This window comes from Phodopus roborovskii, unplaced genomic scaffold, assembly GCF_943737965.1.
Source record: "Phodopus roborovskii unplaced genomic scaffold, PHOROB, whole genome shotgun sequence".
Lineage (NCBI taxonomy): Eukaryota > Metazoa > Chordata > Mammalia > Rodentia > Cricetidae > Phodopus > Phodopus roborovskii.
This window is the reverse complement of record NW_026126665.1, coordinates 1011617-1039413: the sequence shown is the minus strand read 5'-3', so window position 1 is coordinate 1039413 and position 27797 is coordinate 1011617. Positions and strand designations below refer to the sequence as shown.

The 27797-nt window shown below is 48.2% G+C and overlaps 1 protein-coding gene across 1 annotated transcript in view; it reads right to left on the bottom strand.

The window, feature by feature from the left end:
• Positions 1-274: 274 nt before the first annotated feature.
• Positions 275-27797, bottom strand: part of Kcnk5 (potassium two pore domain channel subfamily K member 5) — a 39627-nt gene continuing 12104 nt past the window's right edge. The window contains exons 2-5 of the mRNA XM_051174459.1: positions 5406-5517; positions 3907-4073; positions 3587-3755; positions 275-1191 (exon numbers count right to left, since the gene is read on the bottom strand). Coding sequence (XP_051030416.1) covers positions 320-1191; positions 3587-3755; positions 3907-4073; positions 5406-5517 — 1320 coding nt within the window. The 3' untranslated portion in view covers positions 275-319. The remainder of the gene's footprint in view (positions 1192-3586; positions 3756-3906; positions 4074-5405; positions 5518-27797) is intronic.

The window sequence follows — 27797 nt, the reverse complement described above, 5'->3', positions numbered from 1 at the left end:
GAACAATGGGGGAAGACTTAAGCAGCAGACAAAGGCCCTCCAGGGTGAGTGCTGCTGCCAACATGCCTTGAGCCAGCAGATATACCTGCTGGGCAGGCCCAGGACAGCAGCCTCCCCATGGGGGGGCCACAGAATGGAGGCCTGTTCTGGGCCAACTTCACATCCCATGGAAGCAATCAGATGGAGAGGACAGAAGGAAAAGTGGACCCTGGCTCCCCATCTCATTTCCAGGGCCCTCCCCTCAGGGGTCTGGCCATCACAAGATAACCCCAGTGAGGGGAAGAAGCCACTGGAGAGCAGGCGGGGAGCCAGGCCCTCCTCACGTGCCTCTGGGGCTGTCCACCTTGTTGTATTCATTCATCAGTTGCTCATAAGGCACAGAGAGCTCTGACTCGGTGCTGGTGAAGGTAGACTCATCTGATGAAGGGAATTCACCTGTGCTCAAGGGCACCTCAGCTGCAGCCCCCTGTTGAGGCTGCTCCTTGGAGGTCAAGTTGTCCTCCACGGAAGACTTGGAGGTCTCCTCATCTGAGAGGCCAGTTTCCTCATTTTCAAAGGTAATGTTGGCATTTTGAAAGATGAGAGGATGGTAGTCTAGGGCTTCCCATGGCTCACCCTCCTCACTGATACGGTCTAGCTGGTTAACAAACACTTCAGAGGTTGGGTAGCCATCTTTGGGAGCCTGTGCCTCAGCCTCAGGACCAACTGGCCTAGACACATGTCCTTTGCTCCTTAGAGTCTGAGATACCTCTTCCAAGCTGGGCACTCGAGTCTTGGAATAGACCACCAAAGGTACCAGAGATGCAGGGATGTTAGACAGTCCATCCCCTTGAGCTCCCAGCCCATGCCCAGGTCCTGGCAACCTCTCCCCACCCCCACTTGTTTTCATTGCCTTTTTCCCAATTTGTTTGATGAGATCATTGTAGGTCTCCTCCTTTTTGGATAAAAAGCTAAAGATGTTGACATCTTTGGAGGCTGTACTGCCACCCATCTGCAGAACCTTCCGGGAGTGTGGGGAGCTCTCAAAGGATTCCTTTCGCCGCCGTCGCCTCTTCTTAATGGCTTTGTGCACTTCCACAAACATGCTCACCTTCCAATTGACAAAGAGGGACAGCCAGGCCAGCCCCAGGTAGATCCAAAGCTCCACGAAGTAGCGGTACAGGGCATGGTAGTTGGCACTGGGGTTCACACCTGTGAAGACAGGAAGCTCAGAGGGTCAGCAGAGGCCTGCCAAAAGTATTGGCCAATACTGTGCTGTCTGGGTAAACTATGCAGAGCACAGTGTCAAAGAAGGGACATGGGGAGACCCCAGGAGGAGGTTCTTCTAAAACAGGAACCTGAGCTCCAGCATCAGAATCCACATAAGGGCTACAGGGTTGGTTCAACAGTTGAGGGCTGGTTGTTCTCTTAGGACTCACATGTTTGCTTCCCAGCAACAACATGGCTGCTTACAACCATTTGTAACTAGTTTCAGGGACTCTGTCACCCTCTTCTGGCCTCTGAAGGCATCAAGACATACAGGCATACATGCAGACAAAATACCCCTATACATTTAAAAAAAAAATTGTTTATTTTTTAGAAAACCCATATAAAAGGCCAGGTATATGGAACACAGCTATAATCTCAGAACTGAAGATAGTTGGAACCCTGAGGCTTACTGGCCAATCAACTAGTCTAATAGATGGGTTCTAGGCTAATGAGATTCTGTCTTAAAAACCCAAGGATGGCTGAGGTTGACTCTACACACCTGTGCACACAAACAAACGAAGCCTAGACTACCTTACCTATCTTCTTTCTGAAGGACTGTGGCTCCAGCCTACCCCATCTCTAAGCCTCAGTTTCTCCAACTGCAAAAAAGTCAGACCTGAGGCTACTTCCGGATTGAGGGGCACTAGTAAAAAGGGGCTCTTGGGGTTAAATAACCAGCTCATGAGTATGCAACTTCCCGTTCATTTCTCTGCTCCTCCCAGCCAGTGAGAGTATCACAGCTCAGTTAAAAACAGAATGGAAACTCGACATTGGGGATGATAGCAGCCTCAGCACTGGGGAGGGACTAACAGATTTACTATGAATGATGCTAGTGGTTGGGTCAAGATGACCCAGGAAGCACTGACCTGGCAAGAACCACTCTACACTGTCTTTACCCTCCTCCAAGGCGGAGTCTGCCTCCTTGTCTCTGCCCTCTTCAGGGTAGCTCTTTGATTGATTGGCCTAGATGGCTCCCCACTGTGCATGCTCCTCTGACAATAGGCTTCAGAAAGTCTTTCCCACCTTCACTCCACAACTTCAGAGGTTCTTCTTCCTTCTAGAAGATTTCTAGTTAAGATTTCCTTCATGGTCAGGTGACATGGCTCAGTGGGTAGCCATGCTTGCCTGAGGACCTGAGTTTGGTCCCCAGGACACACATGTAGAAGGAGAGAAACAACCCGTGGAAACTGTTCCCTGACCCCCACATGTACCATCTCCCTACATACAAATAAATAAATGTAATTTTAAAAGATAGCCTTTGCAACTTTATATTTGCAGCTACCTTGAACTTCATCCTGCCTTCCAAGATGAGGAATGACTTAAGTGAAGAGCCTAGAAGAGGCAACCTCCAGCCATGATGAGGGCCTGCCTTCCTTGGAGCAGAAGCTAGAGCCCTGACTGGGGTGGTACCCTGCTCTGCAGGCAATCTTGCACAGAGTTCCTGATCACAAGCTGAGTTCAATAATGGCAGTCAAAGGTGATATCTGCCCTCGGCACCCAGGAACTGAAGCAGATTCAACTGTGCAGCTAGTGTTACGGGCACTAAAGATGGGAGGATGGGTCTGGTGTCTCATTAGAGCTCAGAAGTATGGCTAAAGGTAGTAGGCTTCCCCTCAGCAGGCTCTGGGGCCCTGGAACAAAACAATGGTAGGGTTATGTCCAGACAGCAGGCAGGCCCCAGGAAGCCAGGGTCAGGAGTGTTCACTGTAGCAAGCGTCCTGTTCCCTCCACCCACTTAGCTGCCCCCTCATAGCATTCCACACAAAAAGGGGCAAAGGCATGACCTCCACCTGCCCTCTGAGCAGAGCAGCTGGTGCAGTGACCTCTGAGAGAGAGGTGGAGGTCAATAGGGAGGGCAGGAGCTGACATTGGTTCAAAGGGGGTTTCAAGAAAATTAGGAACCAGGAGACTGTGCAGGCCATAAGGCACAAGGCACTAAGCATTGGTGTCTGGGACAGGCGCAGGGCCTCACACAAAGGGAACAAAGAACCTCTTCATTGCCTGTGGGGATTAAGCAGAGGAGGAGGAGAGTAGGGCTGAGCTGGGAGAGCAGTGGGGAGAAGGCCTCCCTTGTCTGAGAGCCACCCTGGCTCAGCTTGTGTGTGTGTGTGTGTGTGTGTTGGATCTATAGCTATGGAAAAAAAAAAAACTCAAATTCTGCAGGTAGGAGGGTGAATACAAGTAAATTTGGGGTGTGTGTGTGGGGAGTGGGGCAGGAGAGAGACAAAAACTAACAAGAGGAAAGGACACATTAGGTTTAGGTGCCCCAAAGGTCAGTCCAGACTGTAACTGGAGATGGTGACAGAGCAGAGGTCAGAGGAAGGAGGCAGGGACTCACCGGCCACAAAGTCCCCAAAGCCAATGGTGGAAATGGTGATGAAGGAGTAGTAGAGGCCCTCGATGTAGTTCCATTTTTCTGTCACCATGAACACAAAGGGTGGGATCACCAGGTGGACCAGGACACCCCACACGATGAAGATGGCCGTGCATGTGATCTGAGCCTTCCGCTGGCAGGGTGGTGGGAAAGCAAGTCAGCTGTGGGAGGGACTCCAAGACCCCAGCTGGGACAGAGCCCAAGTTGCTCCAGCAGGACAGGCATCATCTCTCCTCCCCTGTCATGGTCCCTCCCACCCTTTAACTGTAGGATTTGGGACATACCAGACTAACTCCTCTCCTGGTAAGAAACTGGCCCAGCCTCTTGGCACGTCCCCCAAAGAACTTGCCCAGGGCGCTGATCCATGTCAAGCACAGTGGCACCCCAAACAGACCATAGAAGACACAAAAGAGACGCCCAGCTGGGGTCTTGGGAGCCACATTGCCATAACCTGGGGGAAGATAAAGAGTGAAGCAAAGGACACATTACAGCCAAGATTATAGAACCACAACTGGGTTCTTGCCTCCTGAGTGGTATATACGTGCACATGTGTACACACGTATGTACACACACACACACACACACACACACACACTTCAGAGGGACACGTTCTTTCAAATAAACTGATCCTATTCTAGTAAATGCATGTATGTATGTATGTATGTATGTATATGCAATAATTCCCTTGATCATGCTCTGATCCTATTCTATTTCTACAACAACTATTTCTACAATAAGGACTGACCTCTCCATAATATCAGAAGGTCCCTGTGGGCAGGCACTAGGTCTGCCATCATTAGGTGCTCCACTGGTTCATTAGGTACTGTTATGCAAATGAGACACAGATGCCCTGTCCCCACTGAATAGACACCAGAAGTAGTATGGAGCTAATTCCTCTGCCCTTATGCAAATGCTCATGTCAGGGCAGAGTCTCTGAATTTTGAGTATCAGTGACCTGGTTGGCCAGAGGTGCAGAAGTGATACAGGCAGGTGAGTTGGAAAAGTCCACAGCTACAGAGCTCATCCATGCAGAGGCCCTGTGCATTCAGCTTCAGCCAACTGTAAGCATTAATGGTCAAGCAGTAAGTAGGAAAAGCCAGCCTGGACTCAAGGCCGGTGGGGCAGCCACGACTTGGTTACCATGTGTTGGAGAGCCCACACAAGAACTGTCAGTTGAACCTAGCCAAGCCCCAAAAGGTAGAAGATAGTAACTGCTTTAAGGCACTGACTTCTTAAGTGGTCAGACACGTAGCCACAGAATATTGGAATTTTGGGCAATGAGCTATCTATCTAACCTGTGTGGCACTAGCCATCAGGCCATGTCAATATTTCTGAGTCCAGTTGGAATTCAGAATTTTGGAATCCATGTAAAGGCTGGGTGAGTATGGTGCCTGCTTCTAGCATCCCAGCACACAGGTGGCAAAGACATGGGATCCCTGGAGCAAATTTCCTAGCTGGACTAGCCAAAAACAATGAACTTCTGGTTTGGTAGAGACCAGGCCTCAATATATAAAGTAGAGAGCAATAAAGGAAGACACTGATTCAACTTTGGACACCCCCCTCCATGCATCCACTCATATGTGTGCCCACACAGATAACAAAAACATGCATGCATATACCACACATACATACATATGGAGAAATAATAAAAATACAGAGTCCAAATCAGGACCAAACTGTGTGTGTGACTTGGTGGCCAACATGGCTTCAATCACCAAAGCTCGATTCCTACAAAGTTTTGAGACATGAGAATGTGGATGTGGGTGTACTAGAGGAGACTCACCAATGGTAGTAATGACCGTGGCTGCAAAAATCATGGCATTAGGCCAGTTCCAATTGTTGAAAGTCTGGTTCCCTGTAATGGCCACACCCTGATCTGCAGCAACAGACACCACCTAAAAAAAAGAACCAGAGGGAAGGTCATGGCTGAGACAATTTCTGGATGACAGAGATGTAGCTCAGTGGTAATGTCCCCCTTGCCTAGCATGTATATATAGCCTGAGCTCTGTTCCCAGCAAGGCACACACCTGGCATTGGTGGTACATGCCTTTAATCCCTGCACTCAGGAGGCAGAGGCAGGCAGATCTCTGACTTTGAGGTCAGCCTGGTCTACAGAGTGAGTTCTAGAACAACCAGGGCTACACAGAGACCCTATCTTGAAAAAACCAAAAAGGAGTATCAGGGTAAAGATCATCCTTTGAAGCCAGCCTGGGCTACCTGAGACCCTACACCCAACCAACACCAACAACATATCTCAGAGTATCTTCATTTAACCGTTACAATATCAAGGTGACTAGCAGTGTCTTTATTATATAGCTGAAACATTTTAAAGCGAGAGCCAGGAAAGTTGAGGTCCACATAGCTAGGGATGGATAGGAACCAGGCACCTGGTTCCAAATTTTAACAGAAACATGTTCCCAAATCACCCACAGAACTGAGAAAGCTTGTACCAAAGTCTGATGGGAAGAGGGCTTTTCTAAAGGGGTCCCAGGTGGTTCTGGTCCAGGGACTGAACTCCAAGAGCTATGTGATGGCTCCACCTCTCTAAGACATAGACTCAATGCAATTACCTCAGAAGTCCCCTCAGTCCTCTATGGCCTGGGAAGGAACCTCCAACCATTTTCCCTGTGGGATGGCCACCAAGATAAGTCTCCTTGTCCTTGAGGGTAGGCAAACCAGCTAAGCATAATTTCCCCACCTTGAGGATGCTCAGGTGCCCTCCTCCTGACAAGACCCCCTCTCTGAACCCTTTCTTTTTCCTGTCCTGGGCTAAGCAGCTGTTGGGGCAGGGACAGATAAACAGGTGGTGAGTACACTTCAAGGTGATCAAAATTGTATTACCATTATCCACACTTTCCAACAGGTAGGAGGCTCCAGGGCAGGTATCATCTACTCCAGGAATTCCCGAGGAGTGACAAACCTGGTTCCACATACTTCTACCACTCAACTCAGCTATCAATAGAGCTGTATCAGCTCCCACATACCGTGCCAAAGAGCCCATAAGGGACTCTAAGTCTGGGGGGGGGGAGGTGTTCAAGTTCTGTCATTCAAAGTCAGCCTCAGACTAGAGACCAGAAGCTCAGCCAAATTTCCTATAAAATCCAAGCCAAGGGCAGCAGAAAACAGAGTGAGGGATGGAAACAAAGCAGAGGTGGAGAAGCCATCATTTCTAAGCCACCCAAAGCATGACTGAGGTTTGGAGGGAATGAGGGAACGCATGGATGGTTCTGAAGGAATGCACAGTTTGCAGAAGCAGCAGAGACTGTGTAAATGGATCTGCGTACTTGGGGAAGAATTTTCCATGATGACATGCCTGCCCGACACCCCATCAGACCACAGGCCGCTTGCTGCTCTGCCTCCCACTGTCATTCCCAAGCCCAGGAGACATGGAAAACAGGGGAATCTCACACTGACATTCTCCAGAGCATTCAGAGGTCTATGCAATCTATGCAGAAGAGCATCTTAGATGCTAAAAGACCTGTAGGACCATCCAACATGTTTGTTCTTCAATTCTGGGGAACTGAACCCAGGTCTCACACTTGCTAGGATAGCTCTGGTACCAAAACACACTTCAGCACCCACCCAATTTAGCCTTTAAAAAAAAATCTGTCTGGAGCAAGAGAATGAATGAGGAAATTCTAGAGCCCCATGTTGACATTAAACAGATGGGAGAAAAGGCAGAACCATTTCAGCCCCCACCTTTTATCTTAGATAGAAATCTTAAACCAGACAGCTTGAAATGAAGCAATGAGGATGTGGCTTGATTACAGAGTGCTCCCCTAGCAAGTGTGAGACCCCAGGTGGCTTGTAACCCCAGCACTTGGAAGCAGGGTTAGGAGTTTAAAGCTAGTCAAGGCTCTATCTCAAAAATAAATAAGCAAGGAGCTGGAGGGATGGCTCAGAGGTTTGACTCCCAGCCCCCACACTGGGCTGCTCATAATTGCCTATCATATCAGATTCAGGGAGATCCAGTGTTTTTGGCTTCCAGAGGTACCTTTATGCATTTGCACATACCCAAATGCACACACATATATGTAATTAAAACTCATAAAAAATAAATTTAAATAAATAAATACTAAGCAGGGTGTGGTGATCACTATGGTTTTAATCCCAGCACTCAGGAGACAGAGATAGAGGGAGATGGATCTCCGAGTTTGAGACAAGCCTGGTCTATATAGCAAGTTCCAGGCCAGTTAGAGTTATACAATGAGACCTTGTCTCAAACAAACAGAAAACCAAAACAAACAAATGAATAACTAGAATGACAATGAGTTACCACCTCTGATCATTCCCACTGAAATCCTGGGGAACAGGAAAGATGTCAGAGCCAAGCTGCCTGTGTGCTTACAAAAAGTAAAAGAATAAACTCTAGATATTCTGTTTGGAAATATGTCTCTCTATGAAGCCCTGCTTCAGTCTCCTGAGTGTTGGGCTTACAGGTGTGCACTCCCAGCTCTTGACTCCTGAAACCTTCCAGGAGACCCAAACATTTGGAATGAGTACATGTCCTTCACTGAAGGGCTGCAGAGCCTCAATGTCATGTGGAAAACACTGAACCCCAGAGTCAGCAAAGGGGGCCTGCAGCCACCTTCAATAATGCAAACTGGAGATTGGCACAGTATCCGGGTCCATTCAAAGGCAGCTAACATCCCTAAACAGTGCTCTCATTGCCAATCAGACAGAGGTCTCCGTGGTCATGCCTAAGGCCTGGCCTCTACAATGGCTTCTTTCATTTACTCAATGGCACAGTCAGGTCATCAATAGCTTACCACTCCCTTGGGCAGAAGATGCAAAAATAATAACTGGTGCAGAAAGAGAAGATGACCACAATAAACGCAACAAGGAAACATGGTGAGAAATGAGTATTTTTAAGTCTTTTCACTTTGAATCAGAAAAGGCCAGTGGAGGGGACAGGAGAGATGGCTCAGTGAGCACAGTGTTTGCCAAGATCTGAGTTCAGATTTCCAGCACCCACATAAAAAACACAGTGCTGGAAGCAGGACAAGGAGTCAGTTATATCCATGGTGGGTGGGTAGATGGGGGCTTGTTCCAATCTAGCTGAAATAGTACACTCCATGAAGACACTCAATTCAGGCCTCTGGCCTCTACATGTACATTACTATACCACTAAACACACACACACACACTTCAAAAAGGAGAAAATGAAAAAGCTAGTTTAGGACAAAGGGGAGAGTCCTTGGTCTCAGCTGACCATAGATAACAAACACAAGGATGAAAAGCAAACCCTGGGTTTGAGATACCAAGTCCATTGTGCTTCAGGGTCAGGTCACACACAGTTTCACTCTATGTCAGACTATACACGACATGTTAACCAATGAGCTGAGAAGCCACCAGGGAAGCTTTTGGAATAATAACCTGCCTCTACAGTCATCAGCTCCTGGTACTGAGAAGTGGTTAGGTCAGGGCTAAGCATCATCCATCAGGAGGCTGTATGGTACAAGTATGTATGTGCCATATGGAGTCAGTTCTAGTTGCTGGAAGGTTGGGAGATGGTGTTCACAGGGAGCACTGTATGTCAAGCAGGGAATACAGTTGTCAACAGACAGAATTTGTCTTCCCACAGTAGATGATACTGGCATGAACTGGATAGTGGGCCAAAGGTGCTATATGCTATATAATTCACAGGACATGCCTCACTGCTTACTAAAGGCCATCTGTGATTTGAGAATCACTGAGAAAGGACTAAACAGCCATGTACCACAAGAGCTGAAGAATACAGGATGGCATGGAGAAAGAAATGCTGACTGGCCTTGCTGCCCTCTCCCCGCTGGTGATGTGTCCTCTGAGTAACAGCTCACAGCCTCAGCCTCTCCCTGGGTTAACAGGAGCCATGGCTCACCTGCTTTCCCTGTGATTTGTGTGAGTTCTCCTGAGTCATCCACCAAGGACAGATATAGAAGATAGGCCTTTTCTGATTCAAAGAGTCCCTGACCCCATTAAACACCATGAAGCTCGGCAATGGTGGGAAGGCACAGAGGTAGTAAATGGGTACATGGGGTAAAGCCTTGGCACATTTGTGCTTGAAGTCTGTAGCAACTCTAAGCTTCCCTTGCTCCACTGCTTTAACAGCCCTGAGGCTCCCCAGTGCCCCTCACTATTGCTTCCACCATTCCCAAATGTGGCTGGCTTTGGAATCTGCACGGCTCCAAGTCAAAGCTGAACAAGAATGGGGTTGTGGAGGGGATGGCCACAGGATGAGACAGAGTGTTGATGTGGTCAGACACCTCCTTGCTTGGACTCTAACACATCCAGCACCTGTCTGGCTTTTTCCGATTCTGCCAGACATCACTTAACACAGAGCTGTGTCTAGATGTGAACTTGGGGAGGGCCACCTACCCATTTTCCCACTGTGTAGAGTCAGGGTTCTGGTGGAGATTCATGGCTGGCCATGGTTGGGATCCCACAGGGTGAGGAGGAGGCCTGAACCAGTCTCCCAGAACAAAAGGGCTGACCCAAGATGGAGGTCATCCCTGGGTCAGAGGAGGGCTGTTGGGGAGTCAGGCAAACCCTGTTAGACAAGGTGTCCTGTTCTCAGGGTTAGGGAAACAACTTTCGCGGGAGGGGGTGGCCCCTGTTCTTGTGCAGTATTCTTTAACTTGGCTCCTAAATTCACAAGAGACAATATTTTCATTTTCCTTCTAAGCCTGGAGGGCAATGGAGAGTGGGAGCAGAGCCTGCACAATCCAGGCCAGGCTCCTATTTGGGGACGGAATTGAGTTCCCCACTTGTCACCTTCATCATAAAGCCAGTGTGATTTATTGAGGTCTTACTAAGTGCCAAGCGTTGTGCTCAGCATTTTATGTGCCTTTTAGCCCATTTAATGAGAACAGAATTCTGCTGGGAAAGACACTATCATTTTTTCCACATTGCAAATGAGAATCTGAGGTCACAATACTAAAAGCTAAAAGGTTGGGACTAGAACCCAGGGCCAGATCATCTGGGTCCTAATCAAGGTGATCCTGTCCCCTTCCACAACAGAGGCCACAGGAAGGAGGCCTATGCATACTTCCATTCCTTCCCACCAGCTGAAAAAACAGTGCCCTAAAACCAGTCTAACCACTCCTATACAGCCTTCCAGTAAGCCAACATCCATGCCCCCACTCTGAACTATAGACACCAGCCATCCACATCATCACACAGTCAGGTAGAACTTTTCTTTGCATGGGGCAAGGGAAGCTGTAGCCAAGGCATGAGCTTATCCAGGGATTCCAGCTAACCAGCAGCTATTTGGCCTTGCCTGCAACTCCTATGGCCACTATTGCTACCCCTGGAGAACTGCAGACCTACAGTGCTCCAAGAGTCAGAATCTTTGTACTCTCACTGGCTGCTTCTGGATCTCTTCTTCAATACTCTGTGTTCACACAGCCCTGCTGACTGCCCACAGTGCTTAAGATTGCAGATATTGAAACTGTTCAGTCTCTCTCAGTGGCTCTTCAAAACACCACCTCCTAACTGTGCAGCTGTTATGCTATTTGGGCACATATGGGGACAGGTACTGATCAAAGTACTTAAAACACTTCCCTCAGTGAATGACTAGGTCCTGTAAAGCAGGTACCACTATTAGTCTATTTATAAAGATGAGAAAGCAGGCTATAGTCCAACGATAGATGGGATGTGAACCAGGGCAGTACCATGAGAGCACAGAGGGAGAAGGTAGAGCATGTGTTAGGCTGTTCAGTACAATGAAGCCAGGCTTCTAACTCACTGCCCCAGGAATCACAGAAGAAATGTTAAATGTGGCCAGAAAAGGTGGGTCCCCTGCAGTATAAGCTTCAAGAAGGGAGTAAATTTGTATTCCTGGAGCTTAGGCCTCTGCCTAACATGGCATAGCTGCACATTTAACACCTGTTAAAGGAATTTGAATGAAGAATGGGGTACTCTGGCTTCTACTCATTTGTCTCCTGATGCCTACCCAACCCAACATCTTTGAGCATTGTTCAAAGTTGATGTTTTTAAGATAGGAACTCATTGTGTGACCCTGGCTGGCTTGGAACTTGCTATACAGACCAGGCTGACTCTAAACTTAAACAGAGATCCCACCTGCCCCTGCATCTCAGTGCTGGGATTAAAAGTTTGCACCACAATGCCTGGGTATTGTTTTAAACAATTTTATCTGCAACAAAGTTAGACGCTTTTGTCCAGCAGAAAGGGGGGGGGGATCAGACCCCAGAAATGGTAGGGTATCCAGGAAAAGGCTGAATACTGGATGGGGTGGGGAAGACTAGAATCCTCCAAGCAAGGGACAGTGCATCCAGCCTAAGTAAGGGAAGGGAAGAAATCAGGCTAGAAGGGGATGAATTAGAGAGAGAAAGAGCCAAGGAAAGGCCACAAGACAGCAGTGGTGGCTAAAACAGGGGTAGGGGAATACCCATGGGGTGACCAGATTGTCCTTCCTGTAGGAAGGACACCTGTCACCTCCGGAAACCCTCACAAAGGCAGTGGACATGGGAAGAACAGGAAAAGGGATATAGAAGTCAGCGCACACTGATGTATTTACTACCTGCCTGGCACTTCACTGACTCTTTGCCAACACCTTCTCTCCAAACACACTCACCCTTAGTCACAGATAGTTCACTGTAGCGACGGCAGACTGAGTCATCTCAGGTACAGGCTGTCTTCAAAAAACCAGTTGGACCTACCTGGGATTGAGCTAGCAGGACAGGGTCTCCCAAAGGCTAGCAGCAGGCCTTGGGTAAAGTACTTGGCTGCTCTTAGCCTGCGTTTTCTGGACACATGAGGAGGATCCAGAACCCAGTGAGGGCTGGCCAAGTGTGCCTATCATCAGCATGATAGCACATCTGTCTTTCTCTGTCTAAATTAGAGGCACAGACACTATAGACATGTGAGATCCAAGTAAAGGCCACTTGCCCACAAGGAGAGACAGGAGGAAGCAGGCAAATGCTGGACAGGCCTAGTTTTCCGCCTATGCCTAGAAGGCAGAACCAGAAAGAAATGACAACTGTCTATTCCTCTTTCTTCCTATATAATCTCATCACTTGGCTTCTTCAGGCCACATGGAGAAATCACTGTGGCTCCATAGTTAGGATGGACAAGGAGAAACAAAACCAATCCTTCAAATGGGATCTTATGTCTGTCTCCAGTTCTGAGCCATCGTCATCAGTTTGCCATTCAACTAAGCAAACAGCAGGGTTCCAGCATGGCTCTAGGAGGCCAGTAGGGATAGATGGCAACTTCTGTGAACTTAATTCATAACTCTGCTCCTAACTGTCCCCAGGTTCACAGTCAACAAAAGTCTGCCTGCCACTGGCCTCACAGTCACTCCCGATCCCTGTCCACTGGTCTCTAATATGACCCCCTGAAGGTGGGAAGCCAAGGGAAAAAGGAGGGGTTCTCTGTACAAGTCAACACTTAGACTTGTCAGGTAAATATTTATAGTTTGGGCCTACTGAGTACAGCAATTGTCAATTTTGTTTTTTAAGCTATAGACACGTATAGGTCAAAGGCAGGAGACCCCAAACCATCCCTCACCCCCTAAAGCAGTTTAGGAATCAATGTAAGAGCCAATGGGGGGGGGGGAGTGCTAGTATGCCCAGCTAACCAGTTGGCTCCCCACTACATCTGATAATCCCCACTGAGATTTGGGGACATTATCAAAATTATCTTAGAAGGGCCAGAGATACCACTGCCTTTCCTGGGATTAAAGGCGTGAACCACCACCACCCCACTTGTTTACAGATCTTTAAAACCTCCCCCCAAAGTTGCCAGGTGGTGGTGGTACATGCCTTTAACCCAGCATTTGGAGGAGGTAGAGACAGGTGGATCTCTGTGAGTTCAAGGCCAGCCTGGTCTACAGAGTGAGTTCCAGGACAGCCTGGGCTACACAGCAAGCTTGTCTTGGGGGTATCAACTCTGGCACTCCAGGAGAAGGAAGAGGAGAATCACAAGTTCAAGGCAAGCCTGGACTATCAAAATCAAAACACACCAAACCAAACTAACAAGGAAACAATTTCTTTCAAACCAAAAAACCTTAGTAGCTGCAGGGAGTGGGAGCTTAGAACCCAGCCGTTCTATCTTTCTGTCTGAGCAGACCTAGGGCAGAGAGAAGGAATTCTTGGTATTTTTTTTTTCACTGCTTTCTCCCAAGCCCGGAGTGACCAGGGTTTGTCTCAGAGGGCAGCCGTAGTTCAAAGCACGGTACAGGCAAGAGTCCAATGGTGCCACCTCCCTCCTCATGCCAGCTGAAGACCCAGCCCCCAGTGCTCTCCTTCAGGGTAGATGGTGTGGCCTGGGGAGCTGCACCATGCTGCCCCTTTATCAGTGGTTTCAGTTTCAGTGTGCTACATGCCACAGCATCCCTTTTACCAAGACTGGAGCTTTCCAGGAACATCTCTACAAAAGACCTGACCATAACCTAAAATCCTAATTCTCTACTGCCCAGACCAGCACCTTTCCTCACTCCACCCTCCTCTTCTTTGGAATGTTCAAAATACACATTGCTTTTGGCATTAAATATTGCTGCCATGTCAGGAGCCTCACTACCAGGCCCACATTTGTCTGTCTTCCCCATCCCTACTCAGGCTGGACAGGAGGAGCAACCAGTTAGAGAACACCCCGCTGAGTACAGGTGAGGTTACACACACACACACACACACACACACACACACACACCATGGTGGCCTTGCAGAGAAACTCAACACCAGGTTTAAAGTCTGAGCCTCAGAAACCCAGGCAGTCCATTAAGCAGGATAGAAAATGGCACTTATTCTCCACATGCTTTAGGGAGTCACTATAGAATTGTCCAACTTATGTGCAGTGTTTTCCAAGACAGCAAAATAAATGCCAGAAAACAGGGAACTATGCATTACCTGGACCAATGGGACCACAGCACAGTGATGAGGAAAGTAATGGGTTGGTAGCGGATACAGTGTGGATACACTGGATGAAGAGAAGGGTGATTTATATCCCAAGTACGAAGTAGCAAAGGGCATGAAATTCTACCATGTGACTCAGAACAGTGAGTTAAAGTTCATGAATTACTTCTGGAATTTTCTGTTGAATACTTTTGGACCACAGATGACCATAAGTAATCAGAAATTATAGAAAGTGAAACTACAAAGGAAGATTACTTCATTATGGCTTCTTGACCTGGGGAAGCCATTAGCTAGGTCTTACCCCCCCAGAGAAATAGGACTTGAATTGAAAAAATTGATGCTTAAAAGCTGTTCCAGGTTTCACGTGCATGTGTGTGTTGGGGGGAAGAGGATGCATGTGTATCTTGTGTTTGTGTACAGGTGTATGTGCACGTGGAGGCCATCCTCTGGTATCAGCTCCTGTCCACCTTTATTTTTTAGGCAAGGTCTCTTACTGAACCTGGAACTCAGATTCAGTTAGGCTGCCTGGCTAACAAGCTCCAAGAACCCACTTGTCTTGGATTCCAAGACTCGGATTATAGACATGTTTCTATACCTGGATTTTCACATGGGCATTGGCTGTGAACCCAGGTTCTCAGCATTTTACTGCCTAAATCATCCTCCACATCCCCTCAACCAATCTTCAAATACAGCTGCCCTGAACCCAAAGGGATTAAGGTCTGCAAGAATCAGCACTTTGTTTGTGGCTGTCTTCCCATCCAACTTTGGGATTCCCCTGCTGCCCTCACAGCCCTTTCTCAGCAGCCATAGTAGGAGTTCAGGGGCACCACCCACAAGGTCTCACGCTCTCTGGAACCCCTGAACTCCCGGGAACAGACATGTGCCAAAAGAGAGCAGCAGGGCTTTAGCAGTTACTTCTGGGTTTCAGACTTACAGGCCTGGGAACCCTGTCCTCACTTGGAAGGGACAAAGAAAACAAGGCCCTGTACCCATTGTTCTCAGCCTGGGATGATCACCTGCCCTGTTCCCGGCAGCAGCCAGCATTTCTCTCATGAGTACAGACAACAGAATCTGGCAGGGACTGATTGAGCCAGGAGCAAAGGGAAAAGCTGGAGGGGTCTGAGCTCAGGATGGAATGTCAGCAAGGACACCAAGGCACCTGGAGGTTGGAAATCGCTGTGCATGGATGCAGTCACAGAACACAGCTTCTTGCCCAAGAACTGGCCTTGGGGAACAGGTAAGGCCCTTCCCTCCCAAACATGCACACCAGCTGGGCCCCTTTGGAGCCAGCTCTTAGGATTTACCTATGGCCTACACGACAAGAGGGGCACCTTTCATGTTCCTGAAGCATCTCTGAGCTCTCAAATCACCATCACTGCCCTCCCAAGTGGCCCAAGTCCCTGCTCTGTGCTAGTATATATCCTGTCTGAGATGCTGGGCCTCGAGTTTGTGACTTCATCACTTTCCACCATCAGAATTTAGACCCTATCTCTCTGCTCTGACCAATGCCAAGAGGATACCTTCAGTGTGTGAAGAGGTCTGGGGGATGGCTTCACAGGCCTGCCAGGCTGAGGATGTGGCTTAGTGCTCTGAGAAGAGGCTCCTGTACTGAATTTATCCATTCCAGTCAAACAGGCAGATCTCAAGGCCCTGTGCTTACTCTTCCAGATCAAAAGGTGGGTGCCCTTCTAGTCCACACAGCAGGCACCAGTACCTATGGCCTTAAAACCTCTCCTAAATCCCTCTCTATTTATTACAGGAGAGTCCAAATATCCCTGGATACTCCTCTTACTGTTTGTAGATGAGGAATCTGCCAAGGGGCTCAATGACATGGTTGAAAACACATAGCAAGCTGGTGGCAGAACCTCGAGGAGCCTCAGCTACTGGTTGAGGGTCTCTTTCAACAGAAAAACCTGACTATCCAGTCAACCCTGGGACTGTGTTAGGGAATGCTACCCAGGACAGAGCCAGAAGATACAGGAAACACTGAAAAGAGGGCCAAAGGCCTATCAGTGGAATGCCAAGAAGTACAGTCCTCTGGGTGTGGTGTGGCTGTCGCACTCAGGATCTTATAGCAGCTAGCTATGTTTATTTGTACAAGATCAAGTCAGTCAATAATTCCAGCATGGATCAAGGAGGGGCTTGTGAGAGTCCATCTTCCCCTAGCTAAGGAGCTACCAGCACCTAATGCCTTTGAGGGAAGGGGGATTCATTTTCTTAGGGATTGTGTTTCCTGGTAGATTACCCATGAGCACATAGATAGCACTAACTAGAGGGGCATGGTGGCAAGAGGAGCACATGTTGGGGGAGATTGTGGTTAGAATTGCGGTGGATATGATCAAGAACACTGTATACATGTATGGAAGTGTAAAAGACTTTGGGTAGCCATGGGTGACTTAGCATGGTAGGAGCTATGATCACACTGATCTAATCTTGACCACATCTTTAGGGTGTGTGCACACTTGGGCTCCCTACTTTACTTAGTTCAACACTTGATTTGAGGAGAGATGGAAGGAGTAACCACAGGAAGTCTAAAAACAGCACCTTGAGTAGGTTACAAAGGAAACCGCTGGCAGGACATCTCTTCATCCATGGCAGACAACCTGGAAAAGAGCTGGTTCTCCTGCGGCAAAGCTGCCCTGCCTCGTGACTGCTTGCTTCCTGGCCTCTGTAGCCCAGGACTGCACTAAACACACACCCATGTCCAGATAGCCAAGCTCACTTCAAAGCCCCAAATGTCCAGTTTGGAATCCCCTCCTTTGGGAGCAACTCTAGAGCAAAGATCTTGGCTTTGGAACAGACACACCCAGGCTCTAACCCCACAAGCAAGTAAAGCATGCTAGCAGGTGAGGCCTGCCCTGATACCTACCACCCAGACTTAATTACCCATATTTGTAAAACAAGAGGACCATTTAGGCTAGGGTGAGAATCATGGTTCTGGACACACAGCATGTTCTACAAGTGGATACTTGGAAGAAAAGTAGATGTGGCCATGGTTGCTTTACACACAGAACAAGGGTCTGTGACTACTTTGTGTGACACCACCTTTGAACACCTATCAGCACCCCTAAGATCAGACATTGGGACAATGGCTCAAGCTTGATGCATTTCCACTCATATTCCTGTAGGTTCATGATCTTCCTTCAATCAGGTTTCATCTCCTTCTCTAGGAGGGCCTTCTTCAAGTGCTCCATCACAAGTCATCAGGCTATCAGGCCATCTGTTTATCTGACTCATTACGTATATTGCCTAAATGGGTCAGAGCTCAGAAGGCAGACTGCACTCACACCATTAAACCCAAAACACTCTATATTAACCAATGAAATGATGGGGTCTCTAGGACAGCTGCCTGCTGGGGCTTCATGTGAGTGTCCCATGTCTGAGGTGGCTGAGGTGCACTACTAGTGCTGTGGTGGTAACTGCTTCCAGGCCCCAGTGTGGCTTTCCCCTTCCCCAGAGGTTCTGGCCTGTTGAGTCAACTCTTACGGACTTTGGAACCAAATTCCAGAGGAAAGAGACTGGGTGGGGAAGGGAAGGTGGAGCTAAGTGAGGGATGTCCATAATGGTTGAAGGTCCACAGGTCTTTTGGAGCATACCATTACCTCAGGCTCACCTGGAAGGAAAGAAGGAAGCACTTTCAGATCTGTTCTGCTCCACTGCACACCACTGCCTATGTTGGGTTCCCCAACTCCTGCCTCCCTAGTAGGATGCCTGTTCCTACCCTCTGTCATGTTACTTCCAGGTTATACCTGCATCCTTAGGAGTGTGGTTGGTTTTGTCCCATTGTATCCTTCCTGATGTCACAGACAATGTATCAAGCTTCCCCACCTCACCTGCACATCCTTTCTTCCACCTGTGGCTGGCAGCCTAGATATTAAGTAACTAATTATCCATCCTTAAAGGCTGGAGTTCTGATAAGGGTTCTGAAGCACTGATCATAAACCTCTTCACTAATTAAAAAAATAAAAGCCTACAGGGGTGGTAGGTGGTGGTATTAACTCCAGGAAACAGTCTACCTGATGGCTTGTCCCCCTATCACCCAAATCTGGCCTCCAGAACCTGTCTGAGGGGCTGTCACTCAACCATGTTCTAAACATGATCTTGCCCCAAATTCTCCACAAAGCTGACTGCTCGTTCTGAAAGCCAACCACCTGTCACGAAACCCTTTCCTTATTGCCTGACTCTAACCTAACACCCCCACCCCACCCCCGGCTGTGGTCCAAGCCCATTTCCTCTACTTTAGTCACTGGCTGGAGACAGACAACAGCTGGCCTCCATCCTCTCTGGAATAAATTGTACAAGAAACTGCCAGGAACCAGGCATAGGCATCTTGGCATAGATGGTACTCTGTGGGTCAGGGGAAGGAGGGGCAGTGCAGGAATGTTTTCTCTGCCTCAATAGTTTCTGAGGTCCAGACTTGACCTACTAGAAAAAGACTGGGTAACAATTGAGACTATGACACTCCCAAACCCCAGTCACTGGACAAGATACAAGGAAGACTATGGCCCTGAAGTATAGGCTCCCCCTCTCAAACCTCACACTGTCCATGGACTGCCCCTCTCCCCATTTAGTTACAACAATGAGGACACATAGAAGAACACCAAACAGTGAAGGGAAACTGGCCCTCACCACTCAGGCACGTATGAAAACAGAGGAGCCACCCAGAATAGCTGGCCCTGCTTCTCTACTCCTCACGAATGGTCGTCACACACACACACACCCAATTCCTATCATCATAGGCCAAATACAGTGTGGGATGTGACCAGGTCTTAAGAAGCATAGGCCATTGTGCGCTGAGGTGATGGAAAAACATAGCTGGGGCTCTTCCAAGTCAGAGGGGCTAGGCTGAAGTGAGGGTTGTGGTGGGAGCTGAAGAAACCTCCTACTCTCACTAACCTGGGGCCCAGGACCAGGGACAAGCTAGGCAACAGGAAATGGAAACTCTGCTGCTGGCACAGCACAAGAATCTTCCCAGAGACAATGGCCCACTGCCAAAACTAAGGGACAAAAGCAAGCAGGACCCTGCCCTGCTCACACACCTGCCCCGCCCCCAAGGTTGTGGGTGGTTTTATTTTGTTTTAAACAGGGTCTCACTAGATAAGATAGCTCAGACTGGCCTGCAATTTGCTGGCCTCAAATTCTGTGATCTACTGAGTGCATGCTGTGTCCTTATGCAAGAACATTCTTCCATACCAGGCATGTATCACATCTCAGCACTCAGAGACTGAGGCAAGAGGACCCCAAGTTCAAGGCCAGACCAGGTTACATAATAAGGCCTTTTTCTCCAAACAATTACCACAAGCAAAAACACCCTTTATATTGTTTAAATCCTTAACTCCCTCATTCAGTTTTGCTATTGGGTGGTGAACACTCACCTGACAAGTCTGCTCAGTGCCTAGTCCCCTGAAGCATGGCCTCGGTTTCTTCACTTATAAAATACAAATACTAGCACCTCCCCCCTATTTCACCAGATATTGTTCTTAGCATTACAGCAAAAGGGTCCACAGCAAGCATGAAGCCAGGCAGAGGGTCCTCAGCCCCAAGTTTGCAAAATATAGATGTTAGGGATTGTGGCTGGATGTGGCCATGGGAGACTGACTGAAAGAAGCATGAACAAATACCTCTGTGTTCTCAAGTCACCAAGGCTCAAGCATTTCCCCAACAGCAGCAGGAAGGACTCTCTTGGAATTGCCAGAGGGTCTATCCATCCTCACATCTGCTGAAGCAGAGGCCCTTGAGCTGAGTCAGTGGTCACTTAAAAACTAACCTAGAAGCTGGGGAGATGGCAGTTAGGAGACCCAACCCCCTCTTTTGTTTTCTGGGGGACTAAGCACACAGGTCATGCACATGCAGGCAAAATGCCCATACACATATAACAATAACAATAACAATAATAATAATAATAAAAACTAGCCCAGCATCAGACATCAGGACACATCCTGACTTCTTCATGGCACTTGGCCCACCCCATTCTACATGAAGCTTCTAGTCAATCCCAAGGAACAGGGTGAGACCAAAGGTCAAATTGGGAGAATAAGGAGGTTCTTTTTTCACCTTCAATCTCCCTAGGGGCCTCCGAACCATTCCCCTCTACAGAGGAACAAAGGGGTAGCTGTTTCTGGCTGCTGCAAATGCCATGTACAGCCAAGGACCAGCACCCCACCCATGTGCAGGGCAGTCACTCAACCCATTTAACCCAAAGAAGGTGGGACCAGAGCCATGGCAGGACATTCACTGCTCCATGCAACTTGGAACAGAACCAACTGACTCATTTAAGTCTTTGCTAAGCCACGCCATGTGCCCAGAAAGGGGCAAAACAAAGGCAGGGCAAGCCACTGCCTGCCTAGAAGGATCTGTAGCCTAAGCAGAGGCCAAGCTGGTAGATGGAAGAGCTGTGCAAAGGGATACCATGAGAGGACAGAGAACAAGTGAACATGAGTCTAGGATAATCCCTGGGGCCCCACAGTGGCCCCTTCAAGAATAAGCAAAAGACACAAAGACAGCAAAGGCAACTAGACATAGTGATACATTCCTGTTATCTTAACACTCAGAGGCCAAAGCAGGAGGTTCACAAGTACAAAGTTAGCCTGAGCTATATGGCAAAAATTTGTCTCAAAAATAAAGCAAACCAGACAGGAATAAGCTAGGACTAAAGCAATCACTTAAAGCATATATTTCATCTTCTTTTAACAAAAAAAAAAAAAAATGCCCATCTCGCCTCCCTTTCTCCCCACTTTAGGGTCTTCTAATCTTGGATATGCTGTCAGCCCTCCTAGGAGCAGGAAGGCAAGATGACTAGACAGACAGGTATGTGATATTGCCAGCACCTTCATGTTGTACTCCTGTGACTTAGATATGATGTGAGTGCCCACCAAGGGTTCATGAGATGAAATTTAATCCCTGTGGTGAGACATTAAGAGGGTGGAAATTTAATCCAATTTGGTGTTCTGAGCTACCTTAGGGAGGGGATCAGGATTGGATAAAGTTGTCGGGTGGGGGGGGGACCTCTATGACTGAGTCTTAGTAGCTTTATAAGAGGGCAGATACACACACACACACACACAAACACACATCACAGTCTCCTACTCTAATACTGGTTTTTCAACATACGCTGTATGCATCTTGATGGATCAAGAAGCCCATCGTCAGACACAGGACCTTGGTGGTGGTCAAAATAAATCTCTTTTCTTTGCAACTTATGAAGTCATCTGTGGTACTGCATTATTAGCAACAGAAAACAAAGCAGCACAAAGCCTGCAGCCCAGCAGAACTCTGCACTATGAGATATACTCAATTGTACAATCTTATGTGGCTATTGAGCACTTGAAACTTGGCCAATGACTAAGCAATGTGATCTGAACTTTCTTCATTTAAACAGCTTCAATGAGTTTTATTAAGAAATAAAAGTACATCTTGGCATGTCCCACTTGTAGAATCTACATCAAGAGTACTGGACCTGCATCTTCCCCAATGTGTACCTTCCCTGGACTGCCCACAATAACCTACTTCATTTCTTGCCTGAGCTCCTGTTCATCTCAAACACAGGGTGAGATTTCTTGGGCCCCAAGGAAGGTGACAGGGCTGGAGGCATATAGGGGTCATGACCTCACTTGTTCATAAACCTTCCAAAGAGTGCCCCACCCCCATCCCCACCTATGCAAGACACAGCAGCCTGCTGACAGTACAAAGGAACCATGTGTCTCTCTTGACCCATGTCCAGGCTAGGTGACCAGTCTTTGCGCATGGGGCATGCAACCAAAGTTGATTTTGGGTGTTTTCCTCAATCCCTCAATCCCTTAATCCCTTTCTCTTTATTTTTCAGGGTTTCTCAATAAACCTAGAGTTCACTGATTGGCCAGCAGGAATGGCCAACAAGCCCCACAAATTCTCTTGTCCATTTCTTCAGCCTTGGAATTAGAGGCACACACAGCTATGGCTGGCTTTTTATATGGATATGGAAATCCGAACTCAGGTAAGACAATGGTGCCAACTCTGCAGCCTGATCTCAAACCCCCACCCATTTCCTCCAGCCCCTGGCCCTATTATTCATCGGGCTATACAGTTCTACAAAGTTCTTGTCACCCTAAGCACTGACTTCCCAGCAGGTTACACTCTAGTAACTAACCTGAAAAGTACCCTTACATTGTCCACTGACTACTGAGGGGTACTGGCTTTCAGAGGGCATTCTGTTAAAACAGGCTTTGTGTTCCCCACACATTAAGAACAACCGGTGTGCAATGAGTGAACAGTACATGAATGCATTTCATGTCATAAAAAAAGCAAGTTCTTTGTTACAAACACAATATGATTGCATTACAGAAAATGTGCAAGGCAGAAAGAAAAAGCCAACAATAATCCAGTCTCCAAAGCTTGGCCCTGCCTGGCTTCTGTTTTTAAATTGAGTTTCTATGACTCAGTGCTAAACTTACACCCCCTGGCTTGTGTCTGTATATCTGAAGTGTGGCTTGAACCTCAAACCTGCTTTTTAAAAAATCCCTTAGTGGAAACCACTGTGCCCCAAGCCACTCAGACATCAGGGTTTCCATAACATCTGGGTAAGGGCCACCCATGCCATAGGCTAAGCATGACAATCTGGTCAATAAACACAGGTTAAAACTGTGGGAGCAGAGCCATGGGGCTGAATGTGAAACAGTTATGAGGACAGATAAGGAACTGGCTTCAGGAGCTTATTGTCTGGGAAAACTTTAAGGTATAGGCACAAGGACCATATGCAAAACAAGCAAACCCAGAGATACATAAGCCCCAGAAGAAAAAGTAGGGGACTGATGACATGACGTTTTGGTCCCAGGCATTCTAAAGACAAGACTGTCAAAGCACATCTCTCTGTTAATCTTCAGGATACTGAGTAGCAAAAAGAACCTTCTAGAATAGTACCCAAAAGTGCCCTCCATGTCTGGTGGGGGTGGGAGGACACTGCCAGGCAAACTCCTAGCAACCTATGGACCTGCCTCTGGAACTAAGTATCCTGGCCAAGAGTCCTGCACAAATAGGGGCTGTCTGTCAGCCTCCAAGGTGCTTGCTGGATGGGGACAGCCTGCTTAGACCATCTTCTGGAGTGGAGGTGGACACAATGAAATTTGCCAAGAGAGGTCTGGAGGCTTCTGGCAGGTAGAGGCAGAGGAGACCCAATTAGCTTGGCTCTAGCTGTCCATTAATGACTAGTTGTTCATGAATGATACTCTCCTTACAGGGTCCCCAGCTTTGGATGCAACAGGGCACAAGTCAAGAGTCCTGTGGAGAGCAGTGGGAAAGAAAGTGGACATGGCAAACCCTAGAATAGTGTACTGAGAAATGGGCTCAAAGGAAGCCAACTCCAGCATCAGGGCATACCACCATAACATCCCAGCCTACATTCATTTTCTTAGCGAGAGAATGGTAGCTACAGATGTGTTATGCTTGTTCCTACTTCTGAGAACACACACCATGCCCTACCTACTTCAAAGGAAGGTACATGGCATCCAGTATTTCTCTTCATTCCCACAGCCCTTTAAACCAGTACTAAGCCTATGACTGGAATTCCCTGTTTAATTGGCCTTAGTGAACAAACCTTTGGCTCAGAGAGGTGTGATGGCCCAGTCACACACTAAATCCTCTGAGGGTCCCCAAACACAGGTTAGGGGGTCCCAATCATTGGGCCAGTCATTCCAATGAATATATGATAGGGACCAAAGTCTAGGAGGGGGAGGAGAGGTGGAAAAGCTGTTAATCAGAACAACCTCCCTCTTCCTGCTACCTACCTTGGGGGTGCTGACAAGACACTCCCATAAAAGCCTCCCCACTTAGCTTGATCAGCACTTATGCCCTTGGCAGCTCAGGAGGGGGCAGGGATGCTGGGAGGGGAAGGGCATCCTTCCAAAGCCAACATTGGCAGGATGCATTCCACATCCCAGGGGACATGAGTTTTATTTGAACAGCAATGATGGGGAGGAATGGGCTTGACCTTCCCTCTACTCCAGGGTCATCCATGACAGATACCTACCTCCATCCTGCATGGGGGATGGGACACAAGAGCAGCAAGAATGTTACTGTAGACAAAGGCCACCCTGACTAAAATAAACATCCACAAAGCTCTCTTCACCCACTTAGCCCTCAGCATACTACAAGCAACCTAGCTGTCCCTGGCAGAGATGTGTCTGGGTGGCATGTGAACCACCAGAGTAAAGACTAAAGATTCTCTCCCAAGTGCTAAGCAGTGTCCTATGAGGGTGCAGGGATCACTAACCCTGGGGAAGCCAATTAGAGAAGCCAAGTGTGGCTCTAGCTGACAGAGAGGTAACAGGTGACACCTCACAACTAAGAGGGGATTACATCTCCCCTCCAGCTCCTTAATTCTTTCTTGTAGGGTCTTTTGAGGGCCCCCTGGATAGGATAGGAGGCTGAGGGATGAATGGAGGTCCCCTTAGGGGTGTTGAAAATAGGGATGGGGAAAAGGCTGGAGGCACTGTTGACAGCTCTGCCATAAACTAGGTTTTCTTGATTTGCAAGTTTTTATGCCTAAAATGGTAAACAGATCTACATACATGGTCTATTTGAGCATGACAAGATGGTACCTGGGATATCAGAACCCCAGAGGATACAAAGAGCAATGTTCAGGAACAACCAGGTGGTGTGGAGAAGACAAGGTCTGAAGAGGGCTGGGGATGTAGTTCAGTAGCATGTATGAAGCCTTGAGTTCCATGACCAGCACCAAATAAAAATGGATGGTGCATGTGCCTGCAGTTCCTGCACTTTGGAGCTAGAGGTTCAAGGTCATCCTTAGTTAAAGCCAGCCTGGGCTACCTGAGAGGGAAGGACTGCGTGATTTGTGGCCTAGCAAGTCTCTAAAATAAAGACTTACTTTGCAGCGCTCAGGCTCCAGATTCATGCCTGTGTGCAAGCAGATAATTAGCTGGGTGATCCTGGATCAATTATTCAACTTGTGTGCAAGAATCCTTATCTCATACCATTCATTGCTGTAGCTGTGTGCCTATTTGCCATCCCTCCCCCAAATCATCTGTTAACAGTGGATCTCAAGGTCACCAAACAGGGTGGCACATGCCTTTAATTCCAGCACTCCCAAGGCAGAAGCAGAAGGATCTCAGTGAGTTTCAGGCCTTCATAGTGAGTTTCCAGCCAGCCAGGAGTACATAGTGAGCCCTGTCTTAAAAAGGAATAACAACAAGATAAACCTCAAAGGTCTTGGTCAAATTGGGAGACACCTGCCACAGGCATGCAGGGCTACAGAAGGTTGACTCCCAGTCCCCTATCTGCACTGAGGTTCACCAGAATCAGCAGAAAGCATCCTGAAATCTTAAAATCAACAGTCCACCTCCCTACCCCACCCCCGCCCCAGACCATTGTGAGGGAGGAGTGGCCCTTCAAGGCCTTTCCAGATTGAGGGCCAAAATCCCAGGCTGCTGGGGTAGTGATCAGGAGAGCCATTGGCAGGTGTGGTAATCACCTTTGACTGCCTGACCTGCCCTCTGAGGCCACTGTTCCCAAGAAGCCTTTCCCTAATTGTCTGCCCCCCAGCTTCTAATTGCTCTTCATTGCTCTTCCCCACCCCTGGTAGGTAAGCAGTTGTCTTAGACAAAGTTGTGTAACTTTCCCTAAAGGGCTGGGCGTTGGCTCCAGGAGGCCTGTTAAATAACTACTAAGCTCCTTCCAGCCTTACATTTTCCAAGCTTTGCAGCCAGGAGAGGTGCCCTTTATGGCCATCACCTCCTGCAACCTCCACAATGGGCTGGAGACATCAGGCAACAGCCCAGTACTGGAGAGAGTCCCCAAGAGAGTGGGATGGAGGCTGGGAGTGGGTCTTAGTCAGATCCCTTCTGCCCTGGGCTCTAGACTGGCCCAGAAAAAAATCCTCCCTTCTCCACCAGCAACATTTACCTTTTCTCCCATCAGGGCTCACTGGCAGGGAGGCTAGACCTCTGGATCTCAGGGAAAGGTGTGCTGGGCAGGTTAGGACAAGAAGTGAAGCAGACTCTGCACCTCCAAATACAATCAATACCTTCGTGATTTAAAGGCAATGCTATAAGGATGTAGTGGGTTACAAAGATGTATCATCTAGTGTAAGGACCTCAGTTCTGATTCCCAGAAACCAAGTCACAACTGAAATGGGAGGCAGAATCCCCATGGTCCAGCTAACCTGCTGAACAAGCAGCAAATGGAGACTGTGTCTCAAACAAGGTAACCTTCCACACTGCACTACTGAGCACACACACTCACAAACATGCAGGCACACGATATCAAATACACACCCACATCACAGGTAGGTGTGTGTGCGTGCGTGCATGTGTAGAAATGGGCTAAGAATTACCTCTATGAAGAAAGGCCCACAGCCAGACCTGCAATCACTTCTGCTAGATGAACCTGAACCTTTTTAGAAGACTGGGTGGGGTCACCTGGGTGCTACAGAAAACACCCTGCAAACAGTTTTGCTCCCTCCCTGTGTTTCTACAGCCCAATGTGGCTGTGATCTACCCTGGCACACCACAGACTATCAGCTAGAGAGCTGCCTCCTCTCATGCAAACAGTCCTGGCCTTCTCAGAGCTCCTCCTTGCAAGGCTCTGAAGATTAAACAAGGGCAGGGGCATGCACATATACAAGTGGCCCACCCCAGACCAGTCCAGCCTATCCCACATTTTCCCCCATAACAGTGCAAAGCATTCCCTAAATTGCAGGAAGGACCAGGGCCAGGCACAACATCCTCAAAGAGATCCAGTCAAACCATGCCATGTGCTCACACTTGGCAAGTCTGCACTCAGCAATGCTGCAAGAAGGCCTGGATGTGTGTACTCTCAATTTCCTTGAAAGTAGAGATCACAGCTTCTCTCTCCTGCCCCCACACTCGGCAAAAAGCTGAAGACCAGGGCTTGGCAACCACAGCCTGGACCTCCAGAAACCCAGGAAGAGTTTGGGGAAAGTTTATAAAATAAAGGATGGCAAGGATGGGGCAGGATGGAGTTGGGGGTGGGAGTGTTCCTCTGGAGATAAACAGACCCAGACTGGGAAGCTCATTACTGGGACACTCCCATCAAAGGTGATGACTACAGATGGAGGGTCCACTGTTGAGTGACAACTGAGCGACTGCTGGCAGACTTCCATGATTCTCCCCAGCCCAAAAGGCAGGGTAACTAGGTGCTTACCATCTGACTAATTTGTAGACAGGAAAGGCAAATTAAATGGGGGGGGGGGGGACGCGACGACAAGGTGAGGGCAGGATGATCAGGAGTTCTAAAATAATCACAAATGCATAGCTGATTTAAAGCTAGCCTGAGTTATATGAAAATCCTGCTTCAAATATCAAATCCATCCA